The 12592-nt window shown below is 53.4% G+C and overlaps 1 protein-coding gene across 1 annotated transcript in view; it reads left to right on the top strand.

The window, feature by feature from the left end:
- The first annotated feature begins 154 nt into the window (after positions 1–154).
- Positions 155–12592, top strand: part of Uhrf1bp1 (UHRF1 binding protein 1) — a 51759-nt gene continuing 39321 nt past the window's right edge. Inside the window, exon 1 of the mRNA XM_036167228.1 lies at positions 155–463. Coding sequence (XP_036023121.1) covers positions 420–463 — 44 coding nt within the window. The 5' untranslated portion in view covers positions 155–419. The remainder of the gene's footprint in view (positions 464–12592) is intronic.

Raw genomic sequence — 12592 nt, 5'->3', positions numbered from 1 at the left:
CACTAGCCAGCTCCGGCAGGGAGAACCCCGCCCCTCGGCGCGTAAGCCCCTCCCCTCCCGTAGTCCCCGCCCCTTGCAGCCTCGCCTTTCGCCTCGTGAGCCTGGGCTCCCCGGGCTTCTCTTCCCGTGCGCCTGTGCCGACGCGCGTCCCCGCCCCTCGCCGCGCGCTGTCGCCTCGGGGAGCCGGAGGACGGCGTGCGGTCGCGGCTCGTCTCCGCGGGAGGCTGCGGCGCCGCGCGCCGGTGGGTGGGAACGTGGCGGCACTCCGGGCGCCGCGGCGGGGGCGACGGAGCGCCATGGCGGCCGCTGTGGTTACGGCAGCCGGTGCCCGCGCCGCGGCGAGGTGAGGGGCGCCTCTTCGCCACAGCTGCGGAGGCCACGGCTGCCTGCCCGCCGTCCAGGCGGGCCGCCGCTGCGGCATGGCCGGGATCATTAAGAAGCAGATCTTGAAGCACCTGTCCCGGTGAGAGCTACACCCCGCGTACCCCGGCCCTTCCCGAACCCCCCTCTCTCTCAGGCCGCGCTCGGCGGGACGGCCCCGGTTCGACTGTCGCCGGCCGTTGTCAGCGCTGCGTTCCTCCCTCGCCCCCGGCTCGGTCCTTCCCCGCCCCTCCTCCCTCTGCGCGGGTCCCCGGGCGCTCTCGTGGCCCAGAGCCGCGCGGAGCCCAGCCAGGCCAGCCGGTTCCTCCCGAGCACCGCTGCCCAGCCCTCCAGGCCTCTTGCCGCCTCCGGAGCCGCCCGGCCCCCGCTCCATTGCTCGCTCTGCCACCCGGTGCTGCATACATAACCCGCGTCCCCTTAGATTTGCAGCGCCGACGCTGGCTTGCTTCTGTGCAGCGAGCCCCTCCTCTTCTGTCTGACCCTGTTGCATCACCCTTGAAAAGATGTAAGCCCTTCACCCGAGGCTCGTCCTCCTCTCGGACCTCCCTCCCTCCTCTCTCCGCTTTCTTCTCATTACACGGACTCCTTGGAGAAAGGTCGGCGGAGTTGGGGATAAAGTTTCAGCAACCTTCCCTTTAAGATGCCGCGGAAGTTGTCTTGACTGCCAGTGTCCACTTGGGCGTCGTAGCCTTCTGTTAAGCCGTTCTGCGGCGCGGTATTTGGGGCAGGAGGGATTGACTAGGAAGCCTCCTCTCAGCTGTATCTGAAGGACTCACTCCTTCCTGGTCTCCGCGTGATGACGCAACTTGTTGGAACTGGTGGCTGCGAATCCTTGGGAGCTAGCGTTGCAGTTTGTTTTCTGTCCTTCCTCTAACCTGGGGTTGGTGATGCTCGTTAATTTAGGTGCTCTCAGTACCTCTGTGATGCAGGGTTTGTCTGCACAGTGGATAGTGGTTTTAAAGAGGTGTGTGGATGTGTTGCCAGTCAACATGGAACACCCAGGCTTGTGCTGATGTATCCTTTCAGTCCTTCTCCGTGTATTCAGCAAATGGTGTGTGAGACTACTCCTGACATGGTGCCCCCCTTTTCCTGGCTGACATGGCATATGTGATCCTGGACTTTATCAGCTAGAGTCCGATCTGTCTTTGGTTAGCTACGCTACACACGCCTGGGCTCAAGGGCTCCTCCTAGAGCCTGAGCACTTCCTCATTGACTTTGAAGATCTTCAAACCCAGGCTAGTGTTAGCATATGCTGCAGGATTGCTGTAGGCTGCTGTCAGTGGTGGCACCTGCCTGCAGTCCTGGCGTTTTGGAGGCGGAGGTAGGAGTGGGATTTTGAGGCCAGCCTGGAGAACACAGAGTTCCAAGCCCACTTGGACTACATGTTGAGCCGGTCTAAAGAAGTTAGAAGAATACAGTGAGTTGTTATATGTAAAGACCTATAACGGAGCCTCACGCGTAGTAAGTGCTCAGTAGGACACGGTATTTTTATTTTGGGGTCATAACTTGTGTGACAATTTAGTACCATTCATAGACCTGCCTAGAATGCTTGTTTGTCATTATTGGGTACGTGTGTGTTGTGGGGGTTTGGGGGAGGAGCAGGAATACCTCAGCATGCATGTGGAAGTTGCAGGACACCTCTGGGGAGTCACTTCTCATTTCACATGCATGTGGATTCTGTGACTCAAGCTCAGGTCATCAGGCTTGCATGGCAGGTGCTTCTACCTGCTGAGCCACGTTGTTGACCTCTTCTTTCTCTCGGGGTCTCTGTCTGTCCTTCTCTTGAGACAGTGCCTCATTTTGTAGCCCAAGGTAGCCTGGCGTGGGTTTCCTGCCTTTGCCTCCCAAGTGCTGAAATAATTCACATTTGCCATTGTAGAAGTTCTTGTGGGAGTTGTGAATGCCTAATGCACGTACCTGAATCTCTCAAAGCATTCTGGAATAAGTGAATAATTCTTAATGTAGTCCAGCCCCTCTTCTCTGCCCTCCCCTCCTTTCCCTCCCCTCCCTTTCTCTCCCTCTTCTTTCTTTTCCTTCTCTCTCTCTTTTGAGACAAGGTTTCAGTGTGTGGAGTCCAGGCTGTTCTGAAACTTCATATGTACACCAGGCTGGCCTCAAACTCGTAGAGATGCCTCTGCTTCCCAATTCCTGGGGTTAGAGGCTTGTGTCACCATGCCTGACTTCAACCCCTCACTTTGACTGAGGAAGCAAGAAGCCCAGCAAGGATGAGTGATTTGTCCAGAAGGTAAAGGGGTGTGGCAGAACCAGCTTCCCAACTCTGGGGCATATTCCCCATAGTGCACACACATTCTATGCCCTTTTCCTATAGTGCACACATGTGTCATGCACCTTCTGTGAATATCCATTTTAATGATACATGCTGAAGCCTTTGTGGACACTCCCCGCCCCAGGCATGGTGTCATGTATCTCAGGCTGACAACCCTGTGTTCCCTGACACGGTTGGTGAGTCCTGGGAGAAGAAAGCCTTTTATTGCTCTAAATAAAGTAGAAATAGTAAGCCAGACATGGAAGGCTATTTCTGATTTCCTGGGTGTGGGTCTGGGAGGAGGAAGAGGTTACTTAAAGTTGCAACTTTAGATGCCCCCTACAGAGGAGTAGGCTGTAGGTCTGTTTGGAAAGGCCAGATTCCCAGGGCCTTTGATTATTTTGGACTCACTGTTTAATCATGTGTGGCATGGATGTGTATTGTATTCACCCCCACTGCAGGGGAGGAGCTGTGGCTTCTGGAACCTGATGGGGAAGGAAAGCTGGGGAGGTTTGCAGTCCTGTGTTAACTGTGGCAGGTGTCTGGCAGGGCCATTTGACTTCAGGGACCGTGTCCTAGAGCAAAGAGGACAGACCAGTGATGAGAAAGTGCATTCTGGTAATTTTATTAATTTAAGTTATTTATTTTAAATGCTTTCTCTATGCTAGATATTGATCTGGGCACTGCAAAGGCAGTGGGGATTAAATGTCTCAGGAATTTCACCCATGGTTTGGGTGACCATTGTCCACTATGCAGAAATTTAATACACTATTAAATGTTCATTGAAATGAACCCATGAAAAGAGCTTTACTTAGCAATGGTAAGTACTATTATTTCCTTTAAAAATTGTCAGAATTAGCTATGTGTGGTGGTGCAGTCCTGTAATCCCAGCACTTGGGAGATTGTGGCAGGAAGGTCTTAAATTTGAGGCCAGCCTGGGCCATTTATTGAGACCCTGTTTTATAAATAAATGCTAAAATAGATTTTTCACTACATTAGGTTATCAGTGGTTTTTGTTTCCTTTTCTTTTTCTTTCTTTCTTTTTCTCTCCCCCTCTTCTTGAGAACCCTGCCTGTCTCCTTCAGCCTTGGAAGTATTGGTATTATTGGTATAACACCACTGTGTCTGGCTTTTCTTCTTGCCTGATCACCTCAACTAATGGCCTTGGATTGTACGAGTAAGAAGGTATATGATAGGATATGAAGTTAGTCAGGGGACTCTGTTGATGGAGAGAGCATAGGCTTTGGATCCAGACAAAACAGATTCATCTTCTAACTCTGTCTAACTCTGCCATTGTTGACCAGGGCAGTCTTCCGCAGCTGAGCTGTCCTTGGGGGTAAGTGATAAGAACAGGGAAGAGGGCTGGAGAGATGGCTCAGAGGTTAAGAGCTCTTCCAGAGGTCCTGAGTTCAGTTCCAGCAAGCACATGGTGGCTCACAACCATCTGTAATGAGATCTGGTGCCCTCTTCTGGCCCGCAGTCATACATGCAGGCAGAACGCTGTATACATAATAAATAAACAAATCTTCAAAAACAGAATAGGGCCGGGCGGTGGTGGCACACACCTGTGATCCCAGCACTCGGGAGGCAGAGGCAGGTGGATCTCTGAGTTCGAGGCCAGCCTGGACTACAGAGCTAGTCCAGGACAGGCTCCAAAGCTACAGAGAAAACATGTCTTGAAAAACAAAAACAACAACAACAACAACAACAAAGAATAGGAAAGAGTAACAGGGGCTAGCAGACTGTTTTGAGGATTGGGGATACGGTATTTGTTACAGTGCCTGACATACAAATAGTGTTTAATAAAGAGTAGTTGTAGAATATGGCCAGAGGCGTTAGCGACAGGGTCATGGCATGGATAGTAGAACACTAGCTGCCTGTTTCAGAAACCCATTGGAAATCTTAGTTATTTACTCTGTTTTTTTGTTTGAGACAGGGTTTTTCTATGTAGTTTTGGTGCCTGTCCTGGATCTCACTCAGTAGACCAGGCTGGCCTTGAACTCACAGATATCTGCCAGCCTCTGCCTCCTGAGTGCTGGGATTAAAGGTGCACGCTACCACCATCCGGCCAGTTATTTACTCTTAAGTGACTGTAGAAAATGTCAACCTGAGTTTTTTATAAACATAGGCGATGGACCTCAGAGGCGTGGGAAGGTTCAGAATTCTTTTTGGAGAGCAAGAGAGCCTGACTGAGTTGAGCTGTTGCAGTTCTTGACTGGGGCCTCCTGGTGCTCCAGAGTGTCAAAGCACTGGAAAGATCTTGGAGATCACTGGGTCACCCCACCCCACCTCATGGGCCGTGCAGGCCTCAGCTCTCAGAGGCTTAATGTCAGGGCCTTTGGGTGGAAATCTGTAGGACTAGTCTCAACTTGTAGGTTAAGTTCCTTCCTTTGTGTGAAAGACCCCCGGAGGGATCTCCCCTCAGGTGAGACCCCCGTCTCAAGGAGCACGCAGCGACCACAAATCAGATGCAACAGCACGAGGTTTATTCAAACACAGGTACCTGGGCGACAAAGCCTCTCGGAAGACTTGCGCGCCTCTGGGTTGGTGAGATGGGTTTTTATAGCAAAAAGCGCGGGTACAGAAGCAGAAAGCATTGGTCAAAGGGCTCTGATTGGATAATTCAAACAAGGCGCGAATGGTTACAGAGCTCTAATTGGACAAAGCGAGGCGCGAGTATACAAGTATAAATCCAATAGGGCGTGAACTCAGGCTCAGGGCGGTTTGTGGGTCTCCTTGGTAACCAGATATGTGTGTTGACTCAACCCCTATCTAGAATTCCTCCCGTACTGACGCCAGGTGGTCTGTCCCTGACATCCTGCTTATCTCTACACCTTTGCCTTCTAGCTGAATTCCTTTGTTCCCCTACGTGCCTCACAAGCTAGGGGGTTTGCACAACAGAGCAATGCTTATCGGCTATCTGGGCTGCGGTGGGGCCATTCTATTTCCTGGAACTGTCTTTTGTTCCCTTATGAGCCTTGCAAACATAGCATTCCTATAGGGGTGCCGGGGGGTCTTTCATTCCCCCATTTTCTTTTTAACTAAATGGAATCTTTCATTTACTGAGGTGCATAAAGGTGAGGGGCCAGGGGTGGTGGCTCAGTCCAAATGAGCCTTTTAACCTGGTGAGGGGGCCCTGACCCCAGGGTTGGGAGAGGGGTAAGAATAAGGAGGAGAATCAGGTACGAGAGAGTCTTATCTTCAGTGGATTTTGAGTGCGCTGTACCTTCCATGTGGACTCCTTGGCGCTGGTCGGGTCAATCTCCTTAGCAGCCTTCACGTGGGAGGCGTGGACCCAGGCAGCAATCCCATCGACCTCGAGAGCGGTTGGTGTGGTCAGCAGGACGGTGTATGGTCCCTTCCACCGTGGTTCCAAATTCTTGGTCTGGTGTCGCCGAACCCAGACGGAGTCCCCGATCTGGAAGGGATGAGGGACTATTGGGTGGTCCAGTTGCTCTCGGTAGGCTGCTGCCAGAGATTTCCAAACTTCCTTCTGTACCAGCTGGAGGGCCTGGAGGTGTGCCTCTAAGGTAGGGCTGGTAGCGAAGGACGAAATGTCAGGATGAAGGAAATTCACAATAGGTGGGGGGGCCCCATATATAATTTCAAAGGGAGTCAAACCATAGGGTCCGGGGATATTCCGGGCCCGGTAAAGGGCTAAAGGGAGTAGGAGCACCCAGTCTCTAGAGCCAGTTGCAAGCGTTAATTTGGTCAAAGTCTCCTTAATGGTTCTATTGGCTCGTTCTACCTGTCCTGAGCTCTGGGGCCGGTATGCACAATGAAGCTTCCAATCAATCCCCAGCAATCTGGCCACCCTCTGACTTACCTGGGAGACGAAGGCAGGCCCATTATCGGACCCCATTACCTGGGGCATCCCATATCTGGGAAAAATGTCCTCCAACAGCTTTTTGGCCACGACGTTGGCTGTTTCCTTCTTGGTGGGGAATGCTTCCATCCATCCAGAAAAGGTGTCCACAAAAACCAGGAGGTATCGGTAACCATAGAGTCCGGGCATTACCTCTGTGAAATCTATTTCCCAATGAGTCCCAGGGCGATGGCCCCTTAGGCGGGTTCCCTTGCCTAAGTGGGCCTTTCCGGGGTTCACTTGGGCGCATGCTGGACAGCTAGAGGTCACTTGCTGGAGTATTTGGTCCTGGTTCAGTAGTATAGCCCCAGAAGCCTCATCGGCCAGTAGGGCCTTCATTTTGCCCTTGCTTAGATGGGTAAGTGCATGAAGGAACTTGAGCATGTATTGAGTATGGGAAGTAGGCATGACTAGTTTGTCTTCTTTTGTATAAGCCTGCTTCTCAGAGTCCCATTCCGCCCCCATTTTCTTTGCTAGCTCATGGTCCTCAGAGCTGTAGGGCATAGGGCCTCTGCTAGGCGGCGGGTGACCCTGCAGGAGCATCAACAGCTGCCCTTCCTTGGGTGGTTGGGAGGCTGCGGCTCGGGCGGTTAGGTCAGCCAGCCTGTTTCCCCGAGCCACTGCTGTGTTCCCCTTTTGATGCCCTGGACAGTGCATTATACTGAGCTGCCGTGGGAGGAATAGTGCTTGTAGGAGATCCAGAATCTCCTTTTTATTTTTGATTCCTTTACCTTCTGAAGTCAGGAGGCCCCTCCGTCTGTAGATTTCTCCATGCACATGAGCAGTGGCGAAGGCATATCTGCTGTCAGTATAGACTGTGAGACTCTTACCTTCTGCCATCCGGAGGGCCTGGGCGAGTGCGATCAGCTCCGCTCTCTGGGCCGATGTTCCAGCCGGCAACGGCGAGGCCCAGACCACCTCTGACTCAGTGGTGACAGCTGCTCCTGCTCTTCTCGTCCCCTCCTCGAGGAAGCTGCTCCCGTCCGTGAACCAGACATAGTCTGAGTCCTTTAATGGTTGATCGGTCAGGTCTGGATGGGTGCCGTGCGCTTCCGCCAGGATCTGGAGGCAATCATGCTCCCCCGAGGAGGCAGGCAGGGGTAGTAGGGTGGCCGGATTGAGGGAGACTGTGGGGCCGAAAGTCACTCGGTCGGTATCTAGCAGCAAGGCCTGATAATGAGTCATTCTGGAATTGGAGAGCCATCTGTCTGGGGGCTGCCGGACTAAGGCTTCCACCGCATGGGAGGATAGCACAGTCATTGGCTGACCCAGAGTCAGTTTACCCGCATCCTTGAGCAGGACTGCAATAGTGGCTACCATGCGTAAGCAAGGGGGCCATCCAGTGGCTACCGGGTCCAATTTCTTGGATAGATAGGCCACCGGCCTCCTCCAGGGCCCCAGTTTTTGCACTAATACCCCTTTAGCAAAGCCTGAGTTCTCATCCACAAATAGTTCAAAGGGCTTGGTTAGATCTGGTAGGCCCAGGGCTGGTGACTCGAGCAATGCTCTTTTAATTTGTTGGAAGGCCTGTTGATGTTCTTCCTCCCATCGGAACATGATTCCCGGCTTAGTGAGAGGATATGGGGGGGCAGCCAGTTCAGCAAACCCAGGAATCCAGAGGCGGCAGTAGCCGGCCGTGCCCAAAAATTCTCGGACTTGCCGAGGGCCCTTGGGAGGGGGGATTGAGACAATTGCCTCTTTTCTGGCTTCGGTCAGCCATCTTCGCCCTCCCTCCAGGGTGTAGCCCAAATAGATAACTTTGTTTTGGCATATCTGGGCCTTTTTGACCGAGGCCCTGTAGCCCTTCTCCCCAAGCCTGGTCAGCAGAGCCTGAGTTCCTTCCAAGCATTCGGTCCGGCTCCTGGTTTCTTGACGGGTAAGAGGGGAGTATTCCAGGGAGATCGGCAGGGTTTGAGCACTCCCTGGTCTATTAGCCGCCGGATGTGGGGTTTAATCCCCTCCTGCGCTTCCCGAGACATGGGGTACTGTCTGATTGAGATTGGAGTTGCGGAGGCCTTCAATGAAATGACAAGGGGCGGCTGGTCGTGCGCGAGCCCCAAGCCTCCTGTTTCTGCCCATGCCTGTGGAAACCTGTCTAGCCAGTCCTGCATCTCACCCGGTGGTTCTTCCGGGGGCTCAGGCTCAAAAAGGCGGTATTCTTCTTCCAGATTTAGGGCGAGGACTTGCAAAGGGGTTCCCCCAGGCCCCGTGACCGTGGGTCCTCTTTCATCAAAGTAAATTTGTGCTTTTAATTTGGTCAGTAGGTCCCGGCCCAGCAACGGGTGAGGGCAGTCGGGTATATATAGGAAGGAATGGGTTACTTGCCCCGACGCCAACTGGACTTTTCTTTCAGTCGTCCACCGGTATCTCCTACTACCGGTGGCCCCCTGGACCAAGGCGGAACGGTCACTGAGGGGGCCCCCAGTATGGGTCAGGACCGAATGTTGGGCCCCCGTATCAACTAGGAAGGCTATGGGTTGCCCCCCAATCTTGAGGGTTATCCGAGGCTCAGGGGGGGGCTCCTGGCCTGGACCCCCCTAGTCTTCCAGATTAAGGAGGTCCACAGCCTTGGGTCTGGGTCGTTGGGGTCCCTGTGGTCTCTGTGGGCATTCCCGAGCCCAATGTCCTTTTCCCTTGCAGTATGCACACTGGTCCTTTTCCAAGGGGGGTCGCCTTCGTTCTCCCATCCTAACTCCCTCTCTGTCCTGACCCTGCAACACTACGGCGGCCAGTGTCTTGATCTCCTTGTGTCGTCTCTTGTCCCTCTCATCCTGCTTCTGCCACATCCTCTCCTCCCTTTCCTCCGGGGTTTCCCTCTTGTTAAATACTTTTTCTGCCTCCTTCAGCAGATCCGAAAGATTCAGTGTCGACAGTCCTTCTAACCTCTGTAACTTAGTCCTGATATCTGGGCTCGACTGGTAGATAAATGACAGGATAACTCCTGGCGCCTGCCCTGGGTCCTCTGGATCATAGGGGGTGTACATTCTATAAGCCTCTTTTAGCCTTTCTAAGAATGCGGCCGGCGTCTCCTCCCTTCCCTGGATGGTGCTTCTTACCTGGGCCAAATTAGTGGGCCGCCTAGCAGCGGCACGGAGACCCGCTAAAAGCAACTGGCGATAGAGACGTAGGTGTCCCCTACCTTCATCGGTGGTATAATCCCAATTCGGGCGCGTGAGGGGAAAGGCTATGTCAATGAGATTGGGGAGCTGGGTAGGTCTCCCATCTTCGCCGGGGACCAGCTTCCGTGCTTCCAGGAACACCCGCTGCTTCTCCTCCACAGTCAGGAGGGTCTGCAAAAGCTGTTGGCAGTCATCCCAGGTTGGCCGATGGGTCACTAGGATAGACTCAATCAAGTTGGTTAACGCCACGGGGTCTTTGGAAAATGGGGGGTTAAATTGTTTCCAGTTATAGAGATCAGAGGCCGAGAATGGCCAGTACTGAAGATGGCGGCCGGGCCCTTCCCTGAGGGGAAAGGCCTTGGATTCCAGGGGGGTGTCATCCCGGCGGGCCCGAAGGCGACTGGCGATGGGTGAGGGAACCGGGGTCCCCCCTGTGTCCCCGCCAGTTGCCATCCTCTCAGGGGCTGCTGCCCCTCCGATGGCCGGCGTCCCTGTTTCCGGTCCCGCGGCTGGCGCGGCCGGTGCCGCGCGATAAGGTGGCGGCTCAGCTGTTAGGAGGTCAATGAGGGGAGAGTCTAGGTCGGAGGGGAGGACGGAAGGCTTGAGAGCCTCTTTGCGGGGAAGTATAGGGTATAAAGAGGAGGAAGAAATCGCAGGAGGTGCGGAAGGCGGGGGAGAAGCCAAAGGGGTTGTAGAGGGACCTAGGAGGAAGGGCTTGACCCATGGAAATGGGTTTTCTACCAGGGATCTCCAGATGGCTATGTAGGGGACCTGGTCCGGGTGCCCGTGGGGTTTGGAGGCGAAAATCTTCCCTTCAACCTGCGAAATCAAAGAGAGGTTAAAGGAGCCCTCTCGGGGCCAGCCGACACCCATCATAACCCATTCGGCCTCGCAGAGGGTGGCCCATTTATTCTTTTTGATGATGACTCCTTCATTGTTGCTACGGCCTTTTACATCCGACCAGCGGTCGAGAGTGAGGCCCAGGGGCGTAGCGACGGTTTGTCCCATTCTGGTGTCTAGATAAAGAAGAATTAGGCAGCAAACAAGAAACAGACAAACAACAGACGTTACAACAAATCGCGCTGCGCGGCTTCGGCGCAAAACCGAAAGCAAGAACTCGGTCGGGGATTGGGAGGGTTTGCGCCCCCCGTCCCCTGCCAACACCACGTATCCCTCGGATACCTGGGAGGCCCCAAAAAAACCGTGCCCCAAAGGGGACTTCAGACTCCCGTGGAACGTCTTCCAGGGTTGGTGAGCGAAGTCCGGGCTCGTCAGCCCCTTCAGTCTCACCCCGATACAGAACACTAGGGGAGATACCCTAGTGCGGGACTCAGGCGGCCCGGCCTCACGACAAGTCTGCCTGCCTCCTCTCCCGGCACTACAATCAGGCGGCCCGGCCTCACGGCAGACCTTGCCCGCCTCCTTTCCTGGTCCCTCCAGACGCTGCGCAGGAACAGAGCTCAAACATAGAAACAGACAGCACAGAGACAAAACGGACACAGGACGGCTCGAGCTTAAACACAAATACCGAGGCCGGCCGGCTTACCTCCTGATGGTGGGTTGGTGGTCCGTGAGTAGAGGGTCTCTGCTCCTGGCTGGCTCGCCAAATGAAAGACCCCCGGAGGGATCTCCCCTCAGGTGAGACCCCCGTCTCAAGGAGCACGCAGCGACCACAAATCAGATGCAACAGCACGAGGTTTATTCAAACACAGGTACCTGGGCGACAAAGCCTCTCGGAAGACTTGCGCGCCTCTGGGTTGGTGAGATGGGTTTTTATAGCAAAAAGCGCGGGTACAGAAGCAGAAAGCATTGGTCAAAGGGCTCTGATTGGATAATTCAAACAAGGCGCGAATGGTTACAGAGCTCTAATTGGACAAAGCGAGGCGCGAGTATACAAGTATAAATCCAATAGGGCGTGAACTCAGGCTCAGGGCGGTTTGTGGGTCTCCTTGGTAACCAGATATGTGTGTTGACTCAACCCCTATCTAGAATTCCTCCCGTACTGACGCCAGGTGGTCTGTCCCTGACATCCTGCTTATCTCTACACCTTTGCCTTCTAGCTGAATTCCTTTGTTCCCCTACGTGCCTCACAAGCTAGGGGGTTTGCACAACAGAGCAATGCTTATCGGCTATCTGGGCTGCGGTGGGGCCATTCTATTTCCTGGAACTGTCTTTTGTTCCCTTATGAGCCTTGCAAACATAGCATTCCTATAGGGGTGCCGGGGGGTCTTTCATGTGCTGTACTAGTTTTTTGTTTGTTTGTTTTTGTTTTTTCAAGACAGGGTTTCTGTAGTAGCCTTGGCTGTCCTGGAACTCTCTCTGTAGCCCAGGCTGGCCTTGAACTCACAGAGAATCATCTCAGCCTCCTGAGTGTTGGGATTAAAGACTTGTACCACTGTTCCAGCTAGACTAGTTATTAACACCATCGCTTCTCTAGTAATTATTCTGTTTTCTAGTAACACTCAAACCCTGTTTCTGTTGTTTAGAATAAACCTCTTGTATTAACTCAGCAAACATTTAGTGATGGCCGTCTCTACTAACAAGCGTCTACAGTCTTGTGGTAACTGAGATTATTACTGGAGGCGGAAGCTTGCGTTGTAGATGAAGATTTGCTGCAGAAGGGTTAAGGAACTTGCCCAGAATCACAGCTAGTAAGTAGAAGGAGATACAAGTGCAGGCTACATTCTGGAGCTGCCCTTTAACCTCTGCTGCCAAAATGCTCTGCATCTACTGCCTGTTTCAGACAGAACATGGCCCCCACTTGAAGCACCTGGTGGAGAAACTATTCCCAGCACTCAAGAGGCTTCCTGCCCCACCCATGCCTTCTTTCAGTTATTACCCCCCATCAAAATGGAACCACTGTCTTGTTTTATATAAATGTTATCGCACAGTGTGTGTGCTTTTAAAGTCTTTAAATTCCCTGGGCAGTGGTGTCTCACGCCTTTAATCTCAGCACTCGGA

This window comes from Onychomys torridus, chromosome 18, assembly GCF_903995425.1.
Source record: "Onychomys torridus chromosome 18, mOncTor1.1, whole genome shotgun sequence".
Classification (NCBI taxonomy): domain Eukaryota; kingdom Metazoa; phylum Chordata; class Mammalia; order Rodentia; family Cricetidae; genus Onychomys; species Onychomys torridus.
This window is presented reverse-complemented; position numbering and strand designations above follow the sequence as displayed.